Source organism: Felis catus, chromosome D3, assembly GCF_018350175.1.
Source record: "Felis catus isolate Fca126 chromosome D3, F.catus_Fca126_mat1.0, whole genome shotgun sequence".
NCBI classification, from domain to species: Eukaryota; Metazoa; Chordata; class Mammalia; order Carnivora; family Felidae; genus Felis; species Felis catus.
In genome coordinates this window covers 44,612,279-44,636,842 of record NC_058379.1, presented here as the reverse complement: position 1 = coordinate 44,636,842, position 24,564 = coordinate 44,612,279, and the positions used below count along the sequence as shown (strand labels likewise).

The window sequence follows — 24,564 nt, the reverse complement described above, 5'->3', positions numbered from 1 at the left end:
CGTAAGCAACACTAAAACTATAACTCTTCATGAGAAATAAATAACACAAACACTGCTGACCACTTTCCTCTCTTCTAGCTACTGCAACAGTGTTCTCATAACAGTTGCTGGTAATACAGGAAGAACCAGATGGGGCAGCATCTTTCAGAGGCAGAAAAGCAAGCTTACAGTAATTATTTTTACTATAGTGACTCCATCCAGGAACAGTTAAATAACAAAGTTCAATACAGAGCTCAAACACAGCTCCTTCTCAAGCTCCATTATACGGCAACAGAGACAATTAGCTCCTTTCAACTGTAAATAGTATTTCCTAAAACGTTCTATTAATGAATCGTCATATTGGATTTAGATTTAAACTAATGACCTAATAAGGTCATGTACCCTTGCTGCATAACTGAGCTCTTATTCAGTGAAAAGGAACTTCACTTGAGGATGAGAAGACAATGTTTAATTAGTATATAAAAATACTTATTAAAGGGAAAGCAGAAAGCCCTACCAGGGTCCTGGGGTAGTCAAAGCCCTATATGAGAACAGCTGATGCCAAGGACAGAGGAAAGGAGCAAAAGTCCAGAACTTACTGGCACCAGGGGACCTAGAGCTTCAGGAACTTAAGCAAGCATTCCACCATCTCACACTCATTTCCTTGCTTCTAACATGGTGACAGTACAACCTACTACACAGGGTCAATGGGATTATGGGGTTCAGGGTGGGCTGCCCCTAAGTAACGCCACTTTGGCATACTAATTATTTTGAATTAAAGTTACTTAAACAGCTAGCCCAAGGACACTCAGACCTTCCTTTGTCTCCTGAAAGCAAGAAATAAATTCCCCATGTGAAGGCTATCTTCCTTGACCCTGGAGGGTAGAAGGCATCCTTATTGTCAGAGATAGGGAATTAAGGGCCAAGAATGGACTATATAAATAAACTTTGTTACTTCATTTATTTATTTGCTACCCCAAGCCCAAACCCCTTTGTGAATTCTCCACAAGTAACTGTTTGTGTAAAAGGTACAAAGGCTGCCTGCTTTGGTCACTTAGGAGAGTCTCATATCTGAGCTCCCATGTATGCAATATTGAACATGTTTTTCTCCTGTGGTTATGTCTCATGTCAGTTTAATTATTAGACCGGCCAAAGAAACGGGAAAGAAAAATTTTCTTTCCATCCGTAAGGATTAAGAAAAATAACATGTAAATTGCCTAACACAATGTCTTATATACTAATAATTTTAAAAATGGAACTAAGCAAAGGGCTACAGATTCAAAAGATACACTTTATCATTCTGTTTAGCCCTCTGATTACAACTCTGAAACCCACCTGTGCCCTTGCTTGGGTAGAGCTCAAACTCTACTAATACTATGACATTCTAGAAGATGGGAGTTTCTGATTTGTTTTTATTAGTTATGTTTCTCTGAGTGTAATTACAAGGAACTTGATCTTAGCTTGTTTTCTTATCATGCCTTGTTCTCATATAAATGCAGAAAGTGAGGGATTTTCTTTTTAAGTTTCCTAAACTTTCCATCATTAGATTTTCCTAGTATTAACCATATTCGTTGTATGAATGTACCATAATTCATTTATCTAGACACTAGCTGATGAACATCTGACTTGGTTCCAGTTAGAGGTTATTACAAATAAAGCTGCTACAAATGTTTAGTACAAGTATTTGCATGGAAATATGTCCTGAGTTCTCTTGGGTACATACCTAAAAGGGGGATTGCTGGGTTGTATAGTGAATACATGTTTAACTTTATTAAGAACTGCCAAATTGTTTTCAAAGTGGCTGCTTTGAAAAACACCAGCAATGTATGTGAATTCTAACTGTTCCACATCCTAACCAACATTTTGTTTTGTTGGCATTTTTAGTTTTAGCCATTTTCATTGGTGATCAGTATTTCATTGTGGTCACAATTTCTAATCCCCTCGTGATCTACGGTAATTTAAGCTAAATTGCAGGATATATGGTCCACATACAGAAAATACTTGTATTTCTGTATATTTGCAATATACAGTTAGAGACTGAAATTTTAAACAACTTACAATAGCATGAAAAAATTACTTAAAGATAAATCTAAAAAAAAAAAAGATAATTCTAAAATGTGCAGAACCAAATTGCCATGACTTTCTAATAGAAATAATCCAATTCTAAAATTTATATGGAAATTCAAAAGATCTTAAAGTAATTCTAAGAAAGAAGAACAAAGTTGGAGGGTTAACTAACTGATTTTAAGACTTACTAAAAAACAACAATTACCAAGACAGTGTAATGGTCAGTTATCTGTATCTTGAATTGAAAAGGAAATTATCCCAATTAACAATACTTTTATGGGCAGTAACTTCAATATTTAATAACCAAGGCTTACTAGTCAATGGTTCTGTAATAGTACCGTACGGTGACAGATGGTAGCTACGCTTGCGGTAAGCACAGCACAACAAGTAGCATTCAAGTTGTCAAACCACAGCATCATACACCTGAAGCAGATGCAACACCGAGTGCCAACTACACTTCAAAAAAGTAAGAATAAAGGTTTAAAATGGCAACTATTTCTTTATCTTAGCTTCTATAGTTCATGCAGTGTCTATCTTCTGATGTGGTACTTAATTATACACAATGAACTATTCGCTAAATTTGTCTGCTATTTCATCTTCTTCAGTAGCCTGTAAGCTCCTTGAAATCAGAGATCGTAAGTAATTCTTTGGTAACTTCAACGCTTCTATATGACATATGCTTGACTGAGATATTTAAAAGTTTTGCTGGAAAACCTAAAACATCATAAAACTACACGAACTAAGTTCCCCAAAAATCCAATACCATAAGAATGTAGCATTATGTTATCTCAGAGATGAATGGAATGACTGAAGTGAACCCGTACTGCTATCCAGTCAGTTTCCAGGAATCCAGCAGGAGTCATGAACTGAACCGCCAGATCCTGGCTGCAGTCTTGTTACTAGATGGCAACTGGCCACACTAGCTTTGATATCAACATGATGGTTCTTGGTCCTTGTACAACAGTGGTAGTGATTCTGGGGAATCTCTGTTCGTTGATACCTATTTCACTGGACTAATCCAGAACACTGTGGGAGGGAATACAAGGGGCTAAGGGAACCCCCCCAACCCTTACACACATATACACACCACCTCCCTCCATTTAAGAACCCATGTTAGGCAGAAGAATGAAAACGCACCATATCTGAATTTGCATCATCATGGGGTTTTACTGTAACCTACCAAGAGGTAGCTGATGAAGTAATAAGTACATAAATGGTAATGGTCCAAATTGTTAAAAATTATTGCACAGCTTTTCCTACCTGATGTACCAACAGTTCAGCCACTTCTACATGATTGTTAAGGGCAGCCAGATGCAAGGCAGTATAACCATCATCTTTCTTCTCATCCACAATCCATGGTCTTGGTAATTTAGACAGTAAAACACGCATTGCACTGAAAGTCAAATTTACATGATTTTGGTATTTATACAATCTGATATTTAAATTATTTTCTTTAAAAAATTATTCAAAAGAAACTTGAAGTCAAATAAAACTATTCTTCTTTAAAGAAAATTATGCCCTCAAAGACAAATGAAGTATCTTTTTTCTAAATCTCAAATATACAGCTTTTTCATGCTTTAAGAGGTAAAGAAACTATCACCATTTGGGGGACAGAATCAAAACAGAATGGGAGTGTTACAAGGGGAGAATATTATGAAAGGGAAGAAAAAAAAAAAAACCAAAGGGGTTTTTTTAAAAAAAGACAAACTTCATGTAACTGGCAGATTATCATGAATTGCAGCTAAAAATCTGATATATGGCATTTAGCAGTGATAAGTCTAGTTATATCAAAACATACAAAATAAATGGTAATTATAATTTAATATTTAAAATTTAAGTACCAATAACAAAATATTTCTAGAGTAAAAAAGTTATCTTAAAGACCATCAAAGAGTAAAGTATTAAAGAGCAAGAGAAGTAATTATCAAGAAGGGATGCTTCTTCATAAAATAAACTAATGGGAGAGGCACCTGGGTGGCTCAGTCAGTTAAGCGTCTGACTCCTGATTTTGGCTCAGGTCATGATCTCCTGGTTCCTAAGTTCAAGCCCCACATCAGGCTCCACACTGACAGCACGGAGCCTGCTTGGGATTCTCTCTCTCTGCCCCTCCCCCACTCACATGCATGCTCGCACATGCACTCTCTCTCAAAAATAAATAAACTTTTAAAAAGTGTATAAAAAATTAAACTTTTTTGACTACATTAAAATAAAAAGCTTTTGCACATCAAAGAGAACCATCAACAAAACAAAAAGGCCACTGACTCAATGGGAGAAAATACTTGCAAATGATATAGGTGATGAAGGGTTAATATCCAAAATACACAAAGAATTTACACAACTAAACACCAAAAAAAAAAACAAAAAAAAAACAAAAAAAAAAAACACACAAACAATCTGATTAAAAAATGGGCAGAGGAACTGAATACACATTTTTCCAAAGAAGACACAGAGATAGCCAACAGACACATGAAAAGATACTCAATATCATTAATCATCAGGGATATGTAAATCAAAACCACAATAAGATATCACTTTACACTTGTTAGAATGGCTAAAATAAGAGACAAGAAATAATGTGTTAGCGAGGAGGTGGAGGAAAAGGAACCCTACTATACTGCTGGTGGAAATATAAGTTGGTATAGCCACTGTAGAAAACAGTATGGAGGTTCCTCAAAAAACTAAAACTAAAAATATCATATGATCCAATAATTCTACTACCAGATATTTACCCAAAGAAAAGTTATATGCACTCCTGTTTACTGCATCATTATTGACAATAGCCAAGATATGGAAGCAATCCAGGTGTCCACTGATAAACGAACAGATAGAGAAGATGTGGTACATATATACAATGGAATATTACCCAGCATAAAAAGGATGAGCTCTTGCCATCTGTGACATCAGGAATGAACCTAGAGGATGCTACACTAAGTTAAATACATTAGAGAATGTGATTTAACTTACATGTGGAATCTAAAAAGCAAATGAATAAACAAACAAACAGCAGAATCAGACCTACGAATACAGAGAACAAACTGATGGTTGAAACAAACTGATGGTTGCCAGAAGAGAAGGGGACATGGGGTTGGGAAGTGGGAGATCTGGGCTTACAGTTATGGGATGAATGAGTCATAGAATGAAAGGTACAGCATAGACAATAGAGTCAATAATTAACAGCACCGTATGGGGACAGATGGTATCTTCACTTGTGGTGAACACAGCATAATGTATAGAGATGCTAAATCACCTGACAGTCATGTAACACTGTGTTTCATCTACACTCAAATAAAAAAAAAATTTAAAGAAATGATGTGTCGTAAAGAAAAACCTAGCCCACTCCCAAAAAAGAAAAGTAAAATTAGAAGTAACTTTTCTTGGGGCACCACGGGCTCAGTCGGTTCAGTGTCCAACTCCCGATTTCAGCTCCAGTCATGATCCCAGGGTTGTGGGATCAAGTCCCCTGCTGGGCTCTGTGCTGAGCATAGAGCCTGCTTAAGATTCTCTCTCTGCCCCTCTGCCCCACTCACACATGTGCACACACACTCTCTCTCAAAATTAAAAAAAAAAAAGTGATTTACTATATGGTAGTAACTTTTTTTTTAATGTTTGTTTATTTTGAGAGAGACAGAGAGTACACTTGCTTGTGTGTAAGTGAGAGAGAGGCAGAGAAAGAGAGACAGAGAGAATCTCAAGCAGGCTCTGCGCTGTCAATCCCACTAACCTTGAGATCACTGCCTGAGCTGAAATCAAAAATGGGATGCTTAAACAACTGAGCTACCCAGGTGCCTGCCAGTAATTTTTCTTAACAGAAAGATTTTATGTAGAAAACTCATAATTTGGAAAAACCCTCCCCTAATATATTTAGCCATTATTTTGTTTAAGACTGAGAAAATAACTGCTGCTATACAGTGCTGGACTTGGCATGGACACCATTGACACACACATTAGACTACAGATCTTTCCCCCTCCTAACAAAGAAAGTAAAAACAGAAACACTTTTAAAATTGTGCCAACAGAATATTAAAGGGCAAGAGATGATAGTAAGATACATATCGGGATAGTTCTTCCCAAGATGATATACATTAAAGATAAAAATCTGAAATACAAAAATGTTACAAACATACAGAAAAACAGGCTGAAGATACAGAATAAGAGTGTGTATAAAGGAAACTATAAGTCTCTAAAATAATGAGAATAAACCCTAACATGACCCAGGATATGTTTCCTTAATAGTAGCCATCTTTAGGGGTTCCTGGGGGGCTCAGTCAGTAAAGTGTCCAATTTCGGTTCAGGTCATTATCTCACGGCTTGTGAGTTCGAGTCCTGCATTGGGCTCCGTGCTGACAGCTCAGAGCCTGGAGCCTGCTTCAGATTTTGTGTCTCCTTCTTCTCTGCTCCTCCCCAACTCATGCATGCACACGCTCTCTCTCTCTCTCTCAAGAATAAATGAAACATTAAAAAAAAATTTTTTTTTTTTTTTTTAAAGGTAGCCGTCTTTGAATCCCATGTAGGAAGCCCAAGAAATCTCAGGACAGGCTGACAGGCTCTGGAGGATCCAAGATCTTCTAAAATTGTATTTAAATTTGGAAGTTTATAGCTCTTATCAGATTTTAAAACAGGTTTATAACCCAAAGTACATTGAGAATCATAGCTTAAAGACAGCTTTCAGTGGTTGTTACTGAAGTTGTATCATTGCTAAGGGGCGACAGAATTCTTTGGAAATCTATGGAAAACTATGGACTTCCTTCCAGAGAAATGCACATATATACATCTATCTACCTACAATTTTGAGAGAGTCTACAAACCCCTAAATCCCACTCACAAACCTCATACAAAGCTAAGGTTTCCTGCTGTCATTTGTTTACAGTAACTGTAAGGATTACGGGGGTGCCTGGGTGGCTCAGTTGGTTAAGCATCCAACTCTTGATTTCGGTTCAAGTCATGATCCCACAATTCATGAATTCAAGCCCTGCATCGGCTTTGTGCAGACAGCTCAGAGCCTTCTTGGGATTCTGCTTCCCTCTCTCTCTGCCCCTCCCCTGCTTGTGCTTTCTCTAAATAAATAAATAAACATTAAACATAAATCAATCAATCAATCAATCAATAAATAAATAATCCAACCTTCCTGATTTGGTGGATTAAAATAAGATACTACAACTCTCAACAATAGCCAAATTATGGAAAGAGCCTAAATGTTCATCAAGTGATGAATGGATAAAGAAATTGTGGTTTATATACACAATGGAGTATTACGTGGCAATGAGAAAGAATGAAATATGGTCCTATGCAGCAACATGGATGGAACTGGAGAGTGTTATGCTAAGTGAAATAAGCCATACAGAGAAAGACAGATACCATATGTTTTCACTCTTATGTGGATCCTGAGAAACTTGGCAGAAACCCATGGGGGAGGGGAAGGAAAAAAAAAAAAAAAAAAGAGGTTAGAGTGGGAGAGAGCCAAAGCATAAGGGACTCTTAAAAACTGAGAACAAACTGAGGGTTGAGGGGGGATGGGAGGGAGGGAGGGGGGGTGGGAGGGAGGGGAGGCTGGGTGGGTGATGGGTATTGAGGAGGGCACCTTTTGGGATGAGCACTGGGTGTTGTATGGAAACCAATTTGACAATAAATTTCATATACTGAAATAAATAAATAAATAAATAAATAAACCAGAAAAAAATAAAATAAAATAAAATAAGATACTACATACTGGGGCACCTGGCTGGCTCAGTTGGTAGAGTATGTGACTCTTGATCTCAGGGTTGTGAGTTCGAGCCCCACACTGGGTATAGAAATTACTTAAAAACAAACTCTTAAAAAAAAAAACAGATATTATGTAACTTTGACTCAGATTCTTAACTGGGAAAAGTACTGGTACCACATTATACTACTGAATGTTTAGATCTGGCATAATCATGATGCTAATACCAAACATCTAGTATGCTACACACATGACCATGTGAGAAACGGAATTTAAAAGGTTTTAGGATTCTTTTAGAGAGTTAAGAAGATACAAGTATAACGTGGGGGGAAAAAATTTTATTAAAAACAATACGTAATCATAAGACAATGTAAACACTTACTGATTTAAACAAAAGTTGTGATAGGACTATGTTGAGAGACATGAGGATAATAGACAATGTCAAGAGTTTTAAATCTTCTTTTTCCATGACATGAAATCAGCAGACAATGTCTACAATTGATAATTTAAGAAAACTGCAGGATCGGGGCGCCTGGGTGGCTCAGCTGGTTGAGCGTCCGACTTCGGTTCAGGTCATGATCTCATGGTTTGCGGGTTCGAGTCCGGCGTCGGACTCTGCGCTGGCAGCTCAGAGCCTGCAGCCTGCTTCCGATTCTGTGTCTCCCTCTCTCTGCCCCTCCCCCATTCACGCTCTGTCTCTCTCAAAATTAAACATTAAAAAAAAGAAAAAAAGAAAAAAAAAGAAAACTGCAGGATAAGCTGGAAGTTATTGGGTGGGGCGTAGACAAAGGGATGAAGAAGGATAAAGCAGAACACAGTTCCCTTTCATTATAAGCTTTGTAGTAGTATTTGACTTAACTACACATATACATTAGTTTGATTTTAAAAAGTCAAAACACTAAAATAATATTTAGGCTTACTATATTAAAATATTTTGTATTTTCTACCTTAGTTCTTATAGTCAATATATATAAATACGACATTAAGTTTTGCATTCCAAGGTGTGGTTTATGCTAATCTCATCAAGGTTTTTTTGGTTTGTTTTTAATGTTTAAGAGAGAGACAGAGTGCAAGCAAGGGAGGGGCAGAGAGAGAGGGAGACACAGAATTCCAAGCAGGCTCCAGGCTTTGAACTGTCAGCACAGAGCCCGAAGTGGGCTCAAACTCACAAACTGTGAGATCATGACCTGAGCCAAAGTCAGAAGCTTAACTAACTGAGCTACCCAGGTGCCCCTAATGAGGTTTATTTTTTTTCAAGTCACATTATTGACTAGATCTCCTTGAGAAGATGGTTCTTATGACACCATGTTTCCCACTGACTTGTATTCCTGTTTCAGAAGTACCTTCCCATATTATACTTCCAAAAACTCAAAGGAGAGAAAGGGAAAGAGGAGCAGTCCCTTCTCTGGGCATAAGCTATCCACTGAGATGGAACCATCACTAACTTGTTCTCCCAGGCTTGCACTTCCTCAGTGAAAGAACTGGAGAAAGCTGAAGTCTCTAAGAAATAAGAGCCAATGGCTCAGAAAAGTAGCGTGGTACTCAAACAGAAAGAGATACGTATTCTTGAAAGCCCACTGCCTCTCTCTCCTCCCTCACTCCCTTGTGTCTTTTTGCTTTTTCCTCTCAGTACAAAATGTATAACTGAACTGTGAGAACAAAAGAAGTTAAAAGTGCCAAAAATATTCCAGTCCCTTCTAGATCACATTCTACAAAGTAAACCAAATCCTAGTATTAAAATGCAAAATTTAGACTTTCAGAGAACAGTTTTCACTTCAGAACAAACCCATTCTCTGTTAATTAGTCCCACTTAAGTGGGGTGGACAATCTGAGGAGCCTACAATACAGCCAGGAAGGCCACTGCAGGTGTCCCCTGCAGCACTGTAGTTAATGAAGAGGAGACTTACACTACAATCACTGAGGTCCACAGAGCGGCAGAGATAAGAGTGTTACCAGTTCAATCCATCAGTAATTTTATTGGGGCACCTGGGTGGTTCAGTCAGTTAAGCATCCAGGCTCTTGGTTTCGGCTCAGGTCATGATCTCATGGTTGGGGAGTTCGAGCCCCATGTCAGGCTCCGTGCTGATTCTCTCTCTCCTTATCTCTCTGCCACCGCCCACAGATAAATAAACAAACTTAAAAAAATAATTTTATTGAGTCAACAGACTCTCACCTGTGGAGCACAGTATATGAGATTTGGAGGTATTTTTCCTGATGCCCAAACACTCTTCTTTACTTCTCAATCTGGTTGTTTTCCAAGAGGTTAAGGACATGGATGGTTTAAAGATAAGATCTTACGACCAGTTAAGCAGGCATTTGTGAATAGTGCCAAAGAAGCATTAAGTTCCGGAACAACTAATAGTGGTGCCTAGCATAATCCCTGGCACATGGTAATACTCAAACGTTTGCTGAATGATGAACAAATGAGTTCTAAGAAGTAGAGGGGACAAGCAGCTGTCCACATTGGTATGTAGCAGTCAAATGGCACTGGGTCCATTTTTAGGGCCTGCCATGCCTTACAATCTTTCTTCAGAGATAGGCGAACATTTTTCCAAACAAACAAAAGTAGCTAACCTATGGAGGCTTTACATGTTAATATTATTTAATGTAAAAAGACATTAGAGTAGCACTATAGCACATACTAGGTGTTCAATAAATGCTAAGTTAATGAACAACTCCTCAAATAATAAAACCAGTTGGTCCAGAATTCATAAAAGGAACCTACTAAAAAAGTTGATTGATCCCCAGCAGAAGTTCTTCAGGGCGAACTAAAAGCAGATTAGTACGTGACATTCTAAACATATTTTTGTTCATTACCCATCCCTATCTGAATGGATGCAGACAAGAAACCTAGGAGGATATATACCAAAATGCTACCCATGGGAATCACTTTAAAAAATTAGTATCGCTGGTTTTTATTTTCTCTTATCTAGCTGTAAGTAGAGGAAAGAACTACAGTGAATAGACATTACTTAGATGTTTTCAATTATTTTGGGGGGGTGGGCTTTTATTTTTTCCCCACAAACTCTTATTTTATGTATGCCACAATTAAAAGCTTCATTAATTTAACTTAATTTCATTAAGCAGGAATTTGGTACTGTAGTAAAATTTAGCTCAAAATGAGAAAGAGATATGTAACAATGCAGGCTGCATAAGAGTTGTATAGCTAAGTACTCAATCATTAAACACAACCAAAATTATCTCTTAAATGACCAGTTATTTCTCCTTCTATGTTTTAAGCCAGGGAAACCCGTTTTACTTAGCTTTTTATCTCCTTTGTATGCCTAATGTAAGGAGCTCAAAGTTTTGTTGAATGGAACAGAAGAAACAATCAAATGAATAATCATTTTCTGAATATAACAGAGACAAGGATATTAGTAACCTATTAAATTTTGGGTATACTCTCAAGTCCCCAAAAGTGGTAATTCATTAGAAATTACTTCATGATTACAAATCAGAGCAATAGCATGGCATGGTGGTAAAGAGCTCAAAGTTTGAAGCCAAACTATCTGGGTTCAAATTCTGGCAACTAGCAAGCTGAATGGATGATGACTTAAGTAGGTTACTTAACTTCTATGCCTCAGTTTCCTCATGTATAAAGTGTGAGAAAAATCACAAATCCTGTCTCAAAGAAGTTGTTATGAAAATTTGAAAGGGGTTAGAAGAGTTCCCAGCACTACAGGTGTTTGCTTAAAAAAAAAAAAAAAAAAAAAAGCTTTCACTGCTACAAAATGGTTAGAAAAAAATGAGGCAATTTAGAAACCTGAAAATTAACCTATCTTAAACTGAGACACGTATATCATCTTCTCTCAAGATGTGTAAAAGTATTCCAATATCTACAAAAACTGACTCTTTAAAATTACCAAATGTCTACAGAAGCATTCTTAATGTCACTATTTTATTTTTATTTTCTTAATATGAAATTTATTGTCAAATTGGTTTCCATACAATACCCAGTGCTCATCCCAACAGGTACCCTCCTCCATGCCCATCACCCACTTTCCCCTCCCTCCCACCCCCCATCAGCCCTCCGTTTATTCTCAGTTTTTAAGAGTGTCTTATGGTTTGCCTCCTTCCCTCTCTGTAACTTTTAACAGAATACCATGGGGGAGGGGAAGTGGGGAAAAAAATGTCACTATTTTAAAATAGCCATCCAAAATAATTCACCTGCTAAGGTATTAAATGCTAAAGACAAAAAGAATGTCAAGAACAAAATTTCCTTGTAGGAGGACGAGCTTAAAAAACTGGTAATAGTTTTTCTTGATTCTTAACTGAATAAATACTTAACAGAATATTATTTGAATTAGGAATAAGATATAGGTTTTGTTTAGGGAAGAACAAGGTTTCTCTTGGGCATTTTTAGGTTTGTAAAATCTTAAATTATATCTCTACAAGTTCATTAGATTTGATGTATAATATTTTTTCCCTCCTTGGTTAAAAAAATAAATTTCAACATTAAAATTTATTGTGAATATGCCATTAAAATTTAGAGCAAAAGTACTTTTCCTTTGAAGCATACACTGTGCGGCAATATTACAGATTAGGTTAATGACTATTTTATAATCTCTGATATGTAGAAATGATCATGCCTAAATGTTATTTCAGGAAATTTTAGAGGAATGGCAACGTCGACAGGAGGGGAGAAAAAAACACTTCACATTTGAAAATGAGATAGAATTAATAAAATGCATTTTAATAGTTCTATAGGTAAATATAATTTCAATATAAAAGTACACAATAACTCAAAAACATTCCAGACTATTTCTCATCTAAGCACTACAAAAAATTAACTAAAATTGACACTGAATTAAAAGTTTTAAGTAGCATTTTTCCAAGATTTCTTTTACACACTACTCTTTTCTTCCTTAATAATCTCTCTCCACCTTTAATATGTAAGTTCTACTTACCATTTCTACATATTTTCCATTCAAATATTATTCATTAAATGTAAAAAGCATGTGTAGCAACAACTAGCTCTAAAGATAACCCTGCAAAATCTCTTTAGGCCTTTAGTTATGTAAAATATCATCTTCCACAATATTTTTTACCAACAAAAAATTAGGTTATGAAATATATTTTGGCAGCAGAGGGATTTTACTTGTTCCAGATCTGTCTAAAGACTGTCTTGCAACTAGCCAGAGTAATATTTTTCCTCTTTCCTTTTTTCTCTTCAGTGCTTCTAAGTATAGTGACAGCCGCATCAGGCTTTCCTAGACTCAGCGCAAGCTCAGTGAAAATCTGGGAAATGTAAGTAGAAACATGAGAGACCGCTTTATTTGGCAGTGCTTTAAAAAAAAAAAAAAAAAAGGCAGAACAAATGGCAAAGCAGTGTTTGGACCGCAGGATGAACAATCAATAGGCAGAAAGCAAGATAGAGGCTTCCTCAGCTTTTGGATCGACAATCGACAGCTGAGAGACTATTTTTTGCTATGGTTGACTAAATATGGTCAGGGAAGAGAGAGGCACAAGAGAGCCTGTTTGCCTGGGAGTGCATGTTTCAAATGCTTAGCTGCCTATAAAGCTGTAACAGTTTAGCCCGTGGCCACTGAGGGAAGAATATAAGTTAACCTCTGTAGTGACCATGTGGAAGTCCTGACCTTGCTTGCAGACTTGACCTCTGGATATGACAAGGTGGCTTCAATACAGATCTACCAATTAATCTTGGAAACTAAAAACCAAAAAAAAAAAAAAAACCAAAAACAAAAAACAAACAAACAAACAAAAAACTTCACAGCAAGAAAGATACAGAATATTTCCTGCGAAGTCAGAAGAACCCAATGTATTCTGGTGGGCAAAGGAAAATAGGGTGAATGTTTAGTTACTTGGGGGGAGTGAGGTGTGTTTTGGTTTTGGTTTTTTGTCTTTTTTAGATTATAAAATTAACTTCTTCTGCAACTTTCTCCCCTCTTCTGAAGCATTTCATCTGAAAAATAAGCAAGGTTCATTTTCTTGGCCGTTACAGCAACCTTCCTTGGTTGCTTAACTTTCTGTACAGCAGATACAAGGTACTCCTATCTGTGCAATACTGGTAATATGACATTGCAAATCAAATGGCCAACTGCGATTCAATTTTATTGCAGTTTTGTTTTTTGGTTTTTTTTTAAGGTAAAGGCAAGGGAGAGGAAAAAGACAGCTTATTTTTTTGTTTGTTCGTTCATTTGTTTTTCAAATGTATCTTAAAAGGTGAGGTTCTGCATTCACTGATACAGCCCCCTTACTTCTCTCGGCTCCTGAAAAGAAGTGCTGAATCAGCGAACAGAGTGAAGGAACAATCAAGATGAAATGGCTGCTGCTGATGTGACTCTTTAGGTCACCATCTCTCTTCCTCCTGCAAATGCTGCATGGCACTAAGCTTACCAGGTAACAGAGCATGATGAGGTCTGCACTTTTAAGGATGCTTATGACTTTCTGCATGCTTACCTATTATTGGCTCAATACATGTTTCTATTGTTAAATTCTATCTGGGCATTGCCTAACTTCACAGTTCAAGTAGATAGTTTATGTAGTATAAAAAGAAATGTTGTTCAAATATCTTGACAGATAATTCTTGATCTCAAAAATGTACAAATCCATTACTATCACCTACATTACTAAAGATTGAGTCTTTCTTGTTTCAGATTAAACGATGATTTTGCATCCTTAGTAAATCCTGCTTGCAAAGTAGGCTACCCTTTAAAAACTACTAACTATTTCAAGGTTTAGTGAACCAAGAGACTTGGTAGATCACAAAATAGTTTTTAATGCTCACTTTGGGTTGGTCACAAAAATAAATCAGACCGTGCATGGTAAATTCTACTGCTGCGTTGCTGAAACTGCTACGGAGCAGGGCCATTTACTGCTGTGCTCTGACGTGCTCTCCAGGAGCTGCACTCGCTCTTTATCACAGGCTGCAGAAATTCTGTTTTCCCTGCATTCCCCAAATATGAACATTTCTTATGGTGTTCTTTACCACAATAATTAAAAGCAACTTACCAACCATAATGTCTTTTTAAGCTAAATGATGAAGCTCAAACCCAAGTGCTCACAGGCTAAGCACTAAGAACCTTTCAGTTCTTTTAAAAGTGAGACTTTAGAAAAGTTGACTGTTCCGGTAGTTTTCCTTTATATTAAAAAAAAAATTGAAGAATCAAAAGAATCAAACTCATCAAAATTAGATATTTATACATCTATTCAAATGGGTATTCAATTCAAAGCACCAAAACGCAAAATTCAGGGAAGTAACTAACAAAGGAATGACAAAGAAGTTTTCAAATAATCAAGAATTCTTATCTGTGACCTTAAAAAAAAAACTAACAAAAAATCATCACCTTTAAAAATTCAGTTCATTCACACTCTAAAAAGTTCTAGTTTTCTCCCTATTCTTTCAACTTTAGAGTCAATCAGAAGAAGTACTAATTGGTTAACTGGTTAAGTTTCAATAGTATCTAGTTTGTAATATCCAGTTTGTAAAAGAATTTGCACTGAATTCATTACTATCTACTTGTAGGATCTAGAAGCAAACTACAAAATAAGAAGAAATTCTCTCTGAAGACTATGAAGAAACATTAGGCTGATCTTCCCAATTTCTGAAGTATACTCTGTAAAAACTCCACTGATTCTATGAATCTCTGGCAAAAACAACCAGACCAGGACAAAGTTCAACAGATAACTGGTTAGTGTTTAGACATGTCTATGTCTACCAAGAACAAGGAACCATAAAAGGCACTAATGCTATGATTCAGGTAAATCTGTTATAGTTTAGTCTTTGATAGTCTCTGCAAATGATCTATTATTGCTCTGTATCAGTAAGCTCAATGTTTTACTAACAAATGGGAAAATAAAACATTTCATGTTTTTACAGCTAACAACTTAGTGAAACCTACTCAGAGTACATACTTCTTTATGTACCCATATGAACATACAATGCTATGGAATGTAAAGAAGTATGTATTTTTGGTAGGCAATAAACTGCCAAGAGGGAACTAAACTGCAGCTAAAAGAAGCCTTTGCTTCTTTCTATGTGAATGACCTTCATACGGTAAATTAACCTAGTATCAAAGAGATGACCTTTGACAATACTAACACCATAAAAATGTACCTACTACTTTTAGATGGAAACAAAATGCTGCTAAGATTTCTATTTTGTGAAGAAAAAAGAGTTTGAGGGAGATTTTAAATTATCATAAAACTCCTTTTAAATCTTTTAGGTTTAAAATATACTACCTTTTACATTTTTAAATTAAGTATGCACATGATAAAAATTTGAATACAGAAAAGAAACCAGTATTACTAGCAAAATGAATGAGGGATACATACACATGACCCAGTTTCTGTCTCCACAATTCGACCTTAACTGAAGTATATCATATCACATTAGTAGGATCAACTGATTTGTTAAGAAAAATAAGATATGACAAAAGCTTAACTCCATTACATTTCAACAACTGCTCTTCATATTTTGATTAATTTATAGTCTGCTAATATTAGAGGAATTTCTGAAGCAAGTTTTGTTATTTTAGGCTTTCTTTTTTTAAAACTACACAGTCATAATTCTAAAAGACTATCTTTTAAGTAACACATTCTACTCTCAAAAAAAAAAAAAAGTGGTGGTGTTAATCACCAAGTTAATCAGGTCCTTAACCCAGTCTTCACTTTAAATGCTAAATTATTGCTTAGAATAAATTAAAATATAAAATTTATGCAGGAAAAATGACATATCCTGGGCCACAGTTGTAAGTTAACAGGGCAAATTGGTAATAGATTGCCAAATATTTAAAAGAAATTAATTTATTATCTATACTATCCTTGAACTTGCTTTCTCCAAAGCAAATGAAAACACTATAGTTAAGAAATCAATTTACACAGAATAATCATCTTTTACTGGTACTATGCAACCGCAATTCAATTTTTACCAACATGATAGGCCCACTATTTATACTATGTTGGAGATATCAAAATACTTTTTTCGTATTTTACACAAAATTTATTTTATACAACTATTAATAAAAATCATAAAGCTGCTGGCAATACTTTATAAGCAGTACCTGTTTCAAGCTACTATGATAGACTTAGAAAAAAAAACCTAATATTTATATTCATGTATTCTAATCATTTCTTACTAAAAGTTATAATTTCAGACATATATGAAAAGCAAAATGATGTTTAAAATTTATACATGTCACAAGTTGAACAGAAATGGCTATGAGGTTTTAACTACGGTTAACTACAGTTAACTACTGAAAATATGTATGTCAAAAATACAGGTTCCTCTATAAAACTATTCAAAGGGTATTACTATACTCATGCTTTATAATGAACGATAATATTCATTATTCTATAGGTATACAAGTTTTTAATAATTATTTTGAAACAGCCCAGTGACTAAGACTCTCATTGCTATAATATTAAGAGTACGTAATCCTTAGGAAAAAAATGACAGCACCTGTTATTCACTTTAAAAAGTATGATTATATACTGATTCTAGTGCTTACAAGTTTAACTTAACATATCTAAGAGTATTTTCAATCACTCTAAAATGTCACATCCATCACTTAGATCAGCTGTTCATTTTTAACTGAGTACATAGTAAACTCTGGGCATCTGCTGACACTGGTGTAACTCAAACATTTCAACTGTCTCTCTGACAGGGATAACAGATGCTGACATTATCAAATGCCATGGCCTCTCCTTGCCCCGATATGGCCAGTATATGAAACTGCACTGCCATCCAAAAGCACACTTGAGCAACTGGATCTGCTAACCAGCTCCCATATAACCAGTAAAAATAGAAGTCAGTTTTATTGCTATCTTCAGCACTTAAGTCTACGCAATTTAACACCTGTTTCATTTCTATTAGAATAAATGGAAAGAGTCGTAGTTACATTAATTTCACCAGCAGCATGATACTTAACAACCAACAGATGCACAATATACGTAATATGAGAATTGTTTAAATATTGCCTGAATTAGTGTTGACCTTCTCCCAGTTTAGTTCAAAACATTAACTGTTTCTTTACTCTGCATTTCACTGAAAGTACTTAACTCATTACTTTATAGGCCAACTATAATTTCTCAAACTTTTATTTTTGCAAGTATATTTCAGAGGATATCCCCTCCCTGATTCTGAAATGCAACACTGAAATCACATTATAGCAAAAATCTGCTCTACTGACTTTTAAAGTATTACTTACCTGATTTTAATATTCAAGTTCACTGATTATAGCTGTACACCAAAAGTCAGTGTATTATTAAGCTGATAATGGAAGTAACTAGGCAATCTGTACGCAAAATGATAGAGAATTCCGCAGGGGAAACAGACTTGAAAAGGGTTACATTACTAACCTAGGATTAGTAACACTACATAAGCAAAAACAAAGAAAAAAGCTGGCATGCATGGTAGTGCCTTTCAACACAAGTCCAAGCAATACAGTGAATACACATGTGATCTATTTATAAACCAAAGGGCAGAGGTACTTTCTTAAGGCCACTCATATTCCTCCATCCCTTCCCTGTCAGCAACTTGCTATTAGTCCTCAAGTATAATACTGAAGGAGCCACAGTAGAAAGGTATGACTTTAGTGCTCTTCCCTATTAGCTTATTCACTTGGTTCAGTGCCTACAAACAGAAAATAGTACTCTGAAATACATCAAGGTCTATTTGTTCCTTTAAATGCTGTTGGTTTTAAAAACAGGTTATTGTCCACACTTAAGAATTACACAAAGGTGTACACTGATAATCCCTTAATACAACAACAAAACATGAAAGGGCAAAGACTTCTGTTCCATTCGAGTAGGAAGTAGGAAAAGTGCCTTCAAAATAGAAAAGTTCACATGTAATGACTGAACTACTACTGATAGGAGAATCTCTAACATTTGTAGAATGTCCATAACCATAATTATACAAATAAAAAACAGCTCTGCTGTTTTGTATCCCAAACTAGCAACACTGCAATGCTTTGCTAGAGCTGGTAAAATGGAACCAAATCGCCTCTTCAATGGATTTGGTCCCCTTCAACCAGCTGTAGCTATGCATTGATTACTACAGGACAGCCAACGTTTCACTGATAAATATCAATCACATGTAAATGAATTTCAGCTTATTTACATTATTTGGATTGTGGTTTCAATCAAATAATTTGTTACTGTTAATTCCCCTTGGAAGAACCATAGTGGTTAACAATGTTTATAAAATGTTTTATGAAAAATGTGTGGACAACTTAAGGATTGCAAATAAAATAATTTTATTTATTTATCCTCTCTTGGTGTCAAATTTCTTATCCTTCAGAAAAGAAACGGTAATGAAATGTAGCCTATGCTTCATGATAAAAGAAATGAAACTTCCTTCAAAGGAAGAAAAGAATTGGGAAGGTCACTCAAAACCTAACTGAAACTATAATGGGACACTACAGTGTGGTTCTCATGGACATGCACATATTCTAAATTAAAGAAAAATATAACATTAAATATAATAATACTCTAGAAATGTTGGGTCACTATCTTCCATAGGATTAGCATTTAATTTTACTGCTATTTACCTGAATATTGTTCAGTTAGGTGAAAAAGGAGATGACACTGCAGAGTATCTTGTGCAGAGACTGAAACAGTATCTAGCTCTTCCAACCCCAAAACAGAAGTTTTTAACCCTCAGAAAAGAAAGAAAATGCCAAGTATCATGTCTTTTTACTGTGTAGATATTCCAACTCTACATACTGGTTTCCTTAGTTGTAAAATGAGGATCTCTTCTAATAATAACATCTTATGACTCTCCTCACTCTTCTTTGTCCTTCACAAAAAAATACACATACAAGCCTCCCTCTCTCAGTGGAGAGAAAATGAAGAGAAAAATGACAAGTTATCCAACATCTCTTTGTTTTTCTTACTGACCACAATACAACCATAGATAATGTCATGTTCCTTAATACATGGAAACAAACATTTCAGGAGTTAATCAAGGGTTACTGATGTCCAAGTAGTAGTTTAAAACTCTACATGTTCACACAATCCTCAAGAGACTACTCCACTATTTCAAAGTGAAGACCATCCCTTAAAAGAATGGAGGCAAAGTGTGTGTGTGTGTCTGTAAATATATATATAAATATAAATTTTATCACTTCATTCAAGTTATTAGGCCTTCCTGCTCATATCAATCACATTTCAATTAGTCCATTAAATATATTTATGTATTACAAGGCACACAGTGTTTGAGACTGGATGCATAGCACATATAAGAGAAAATGGACACACTATAAGTATAGTCTCATTTAATAATACTCTCAGCTACATTTTATATAGCACCCAGAATATTCAAATTTTATTAAAAAAGAAAAATATTCAACACAAAGATATGGATTGGATTATCAAATCTTTATATATTCAACACAATATCATTCATTTATCACACCTGATTTCAGAATTTAAAAAGTTAAATGAAGGCATCATAATATTCTAGAGGGAAAATTATGAGTTGTTCACATATTCAGTAAGCCTTTCAGTAAGCCTTCAGTATGTGCCTTTGTTAGAATAAGCAGTAAGAAATGCCTGTGAAATTACCTTAGCACTAACCTGAAAACACAAGATTATTACATCATGTGGTCCATTTATATTTTACTGTTATTTCTCACACTCAATTTATATTAAAGAAAAATGTGTAAATAACATTATGTAAGGTAACTTCATAATACTATTAACAGTGCCTCCAAAATATCAATCTGGTATCAGTATCTCCAAAACACTTGGCTGGTTTTTGGCCAGCTCTGCAGAGACTATTGCTAATTTATTCTCATGCCTGAGAAAGAGCTCTAAAAACTTAAAGGAAGCTAAAAATGCAACACCTTCACAGAAAGTACCTAAGTAACGTGCTGATTAATACTAATTCAAAGAAATTTAGTTTTCATTTTCAACAACAGAAATGATTTCTGCTCTTCATTTAAATCTGAAATTTCGCCTGTATATAAGAAAAGATAATATGGCTAAACTCTATGGAAACTATCTCTATAATAATCAAAAATAAAAAAGCAGCATTGTTTTTAGTTAAGATTCCTGAAATTAAAAAAATACTATATTAAGACACATTGGAACTGCTATTCTACACTGCTCCAAATTTTATAAACCAGGATACTATAATATTCAGTGTCTCAGAGTAAAAACTTATATGGTCTCCCACAATTCTGAAAGAAAAGAAATGGCTTTATAACTCTCTTAATGTCTTTATATCAGTTACTGTTACATCATGAGGAAACATCAAGATTAGCTTTGAAATCTAGAATCTACATTGATCTGAAACTTTGAAATCCAGATTTTGTATTCTCCAAAATATATGACATCTAGACATATTTTTGATAACCAGGAATATCACACTTTATTTTTAAAAATCACTACCAATAATTAACTCTACTATATTATTAGCTAATTGCTGAAAAATTATTACTGCTTACTAAAGGCAAAGCTAAGGAATAGAATGCGACTTAAATCCCACATGTATATACACGCACATATAAATTTTGAAAACTTTTCCATACTATTAACCATAATAAATTGAAATAATTATCTGTGCTGGTATTAGGCTATATTCACAATGATGTAAATATTTTACTGTAGAACTAATATATACTAGTAAAAGAAAAACCTCAGAATTAGCTAAGAATTATACTAACTAAAGTACCATCCGTTGCAATTAAAATTGACTATACATGAAATCCAACAATTAAGCCAAGTATACGAAGAAGTATAACTATAATATAAAACAAAGATCACAAAGAAAAAAAATGTTATAATTCAAAGTAAGAGATTCATCAAGATATATAAATTATAAAACACAAGAAAGGGGGAAATGTTGACACATGCTAATCACATCTAATATTTTATTCAAAAATGCTAATTTCATCAGGTTCTGGAAATAATAATTTACTATAATCTGGTTTCCTCAAATAAATGTAAAGGCCAAAGACTTTTAAGATTTCTTTTTTAATGTTTGTTTTGAGACAGAAAGAGGGAGACACAGAATCTGAAGCAGGCTCCAGGCTCTGAGCTGTCAGCATAGAGCCTGATGCGGGGCTCAAACTCACAAATCATGAGATCATGGCCTAAGCCAAAGTCAGATGCTTAACTGACTGAAACACCCAGGCACCTGAAGGCCAAAGACTTTAGATAAAAATTCTAAGTACAACAGAAATGGCTCATCTGTCTTCTGATATCACTGACCAGTGCAAGGAAGAAAAGCAAATTTTAAGAATAAAAAATTTGATATGAAAAGCCTCAAAACAACCTCAGTTGTTTTTGCAATTTCAATTTCAATTTGCAATTTCAACTGATATATAAGTTGTGTCATCTTCTGATACTCTTCAGTGTCCAATTAAAATCACACTCTCTGGGGGGCGCGTAGGTGGCTCCGTCAGTTAAATGTCTGACTCTTAATTTCAGCTTAGGTCACAATTTCACAGTCCTGAGATGGAGCCCCATGTGGGGTTCTGTGTTAGGCATGGAGCCTGCTTAAGATTCTCTCTCTCCATCTTCCACTCCCTGCGACCCCTCCTTAAAAAAAAAGGAATCATACTCTTTATCTGGCAATCTAGAGTCACAACTGCATGAAATATCTTGAAGAAATAAGAATTTAAAAAGTCACGTAGTTCTAACTAAAGCATCACTTTACTGCAGAATAACAATGGCTTTTTTCCCTTTTATTAAATGTCACCTGACACCAATCATTTGGTTGGAAGAGTCACTGTACAAATTTTCAGCGGAACTCTCAAAATTTATACAAGAACTGAAGAAATGTTAAGTAGGATACTCTCTCTTTCTTGTATAGGCTTATTAGCACTATTAAATATACTACCCTACCCCCAGTAGAGTGAAATAATTCAAAATACTTAAAAGTCCCTCATTTCCTAAACACTTCAATTTTCAGTTTATCTTAAACTTTATGATTTAACCTATTGGGATGAGCACTGGGTGTTGTATGGAAACCAATTTGACAATAAGTTATATATATATAAAAACTTTATGATTTAATATAACCTAAATATCCTCAATAAAATCTCTTTTCAACCATTTTAATCTGAAATAATTGTTGTTTGACCTCTAACAGTTTCTCTACAGAATCTGTAACTAATCATATTAACATCTTGTGATATCTAGCGCTGTCATGGTTGTCAAATTAAGACTAACATTTATTAACTCCCTATCATAGTCAAAGCACTGTGGGAGATACACAGATGAATAGGCATGCTCACAATTTTAACAGAAACACAGAAATACCACACTAATAGACATAAAGTGAAATAAAATAAGAACAAAGAACAAGTTAGTGTAGGGCAAATAGAAAATAATTTCAATGATGTGATCTAGGAGCTCTGAAGGAAAAGATGCTTAAGATCAAGACAAAGGATAAGGGCACTCTCACTAAGGGAAATGCTTAAATAAATGAGGAAAGTAGACAAAATATTTTAGAAAAAGAGCATAGCATAATGTAGCTGAAGGGCAAGGTGGAAAAGGGGATTTAGTGGGAGATGAAGTTAGAAAGACAGGCTTAGGACACATCACAAATGAGTGTGAAGGCAAAGTTCAAGGTATATAAATTTTCTTCTATGTACAATAGGAAACAAATGAAGATTTGGGAACAGGGAAGGGGAGCCATTATGTCTTTAGAATGGTAAGTTGGCAATTAGATAAAAGTTCAATCAGAGATAAGACTGAAATCAGAGAAAACAATTAGAAAGATATTGTAATAGTTCAAGTAAAAGTGGTGAGTACTTAATTAGATCAGCAAAAATGGGAATAGGAAGAATGGAATAGATTGGAAAGCTGGGTACAATAAATGGAATTTTGAGAACTGAAGTTGAGAATTATTGACAGTGTAGTCAATGACAACCCTAAGCAAAGAGGCAGGAAGGGGGGTGATGTATTAATACATTCTTAGTTAAATCATTCTCTGTCCATGTGTTTCAGTCTTGCCTCATATACAGACCATAATACAGAAGTAACATAAGGTGGGTAAGACCTATGATTCTTAAGTCAGATTCTTGCTCAACTTCTAGCTACTCCACTAGTCACTATATCTTGAATAAATAATTTCATCTCTTTATAAGCTTCATATTCTTTATCTACAAAGAGAAGATATTAACACCTGCCTCAAAAAGCTGTTGAAAGGATTAAAGGAGATAATGCATGTAAACCACTTAGTGGAGGCCTTGCCTATGGTAAGTACTATCATCATCATCTTCTATTTAAAAGGCAGGGAAGGGGCGCCTGGGTGGCACAGTCGGTTAAGCGTCCGACTTCAGCCAGGTCACGATCTCGCGGTCCGTGGGTTCGAGCCCCGCGTCAGGCTATGGGCTGATGGCTCAGAGCCTGGAGCCTGTTTCCGATTCTGTGTCTCCCTCTCTCTCTGCCCCTCCCCCGTTCATGCTCTGTCTCTCTCTGTCCCAAAAATAAACGTCGAAAAAAAATTTTTTTTAATAAATAAATAAATAAATAAATAAATAAATAAATAAATAAATGGCAGGGAACATACCAGTTTGTCTCCTTCACAATGCCAAAGTACAAAGTGTTCAAATATTCGTAATTTGAAAAATCAAAACATAACATAAAATATGGTCATTTGCTTCATCCTACATTATATACCCCTCGTTAAGAGTACCAACAGGCAATAGCAATAAAATCCTCTTGTTCTCTGTGCTCACCCTCTAGTGGTGATTCTAAGAAACCAAAAAATAACAAAAACTAGAAGGAAACACAATATAAAAATACCATATGGAACCAAAGGATAAGAATTCATGGGGATGTAATATAGTTAGTAATACTGTATTGTGTATTTCAAAGTTGCTAAGTGAGTAAATCTTAAAAGT

At 35.2% G+C, this 24,564-nt stretch overlaps 1 protein-coding gene and 1 long non-coding RNA gene across 3 annotated transcripts in view; one reads left to right on the top strand and one right to left on the bottom strand.

The window, feature by feature from the left end:
* Positions 1-24,564, bottom strand: part of MIB1 (MIB E3 ubiquitin protein ligase 1) — a 128,213-nt gene that overhangs the window by 29,535 nt on the left and 74,114 nt on the right. Inside the window, exon 13 of the mRNA XM_011288075.4 lies at positions 3,307-3,439. Within this exon, the coding sequence (XP_011286377.2) occupies positions 3,307-3,439 (133 nt within the window). The remainder of the gene's footprint in view (positions 1-3,306; positions 3,440-24,564) is intronic.
* Positions 12,941-18,974, top strand: LOC102901775. 2 transcript variants are annotated; one of them, XR_006587985.1, is made up of 3 exons: positions 13,215-14,104; positions 15,231-15,465; positions 17,371-18,974. It is a non-coding gene; the product is annotated as an uncharacterized LOC102901775 (long non-coding RNA). The 2 variants fall into 2 exon arrangements; XR_006587984.1 differs by having other exon boundaries at positions 12,941-14,104; positions 15,231-18,974.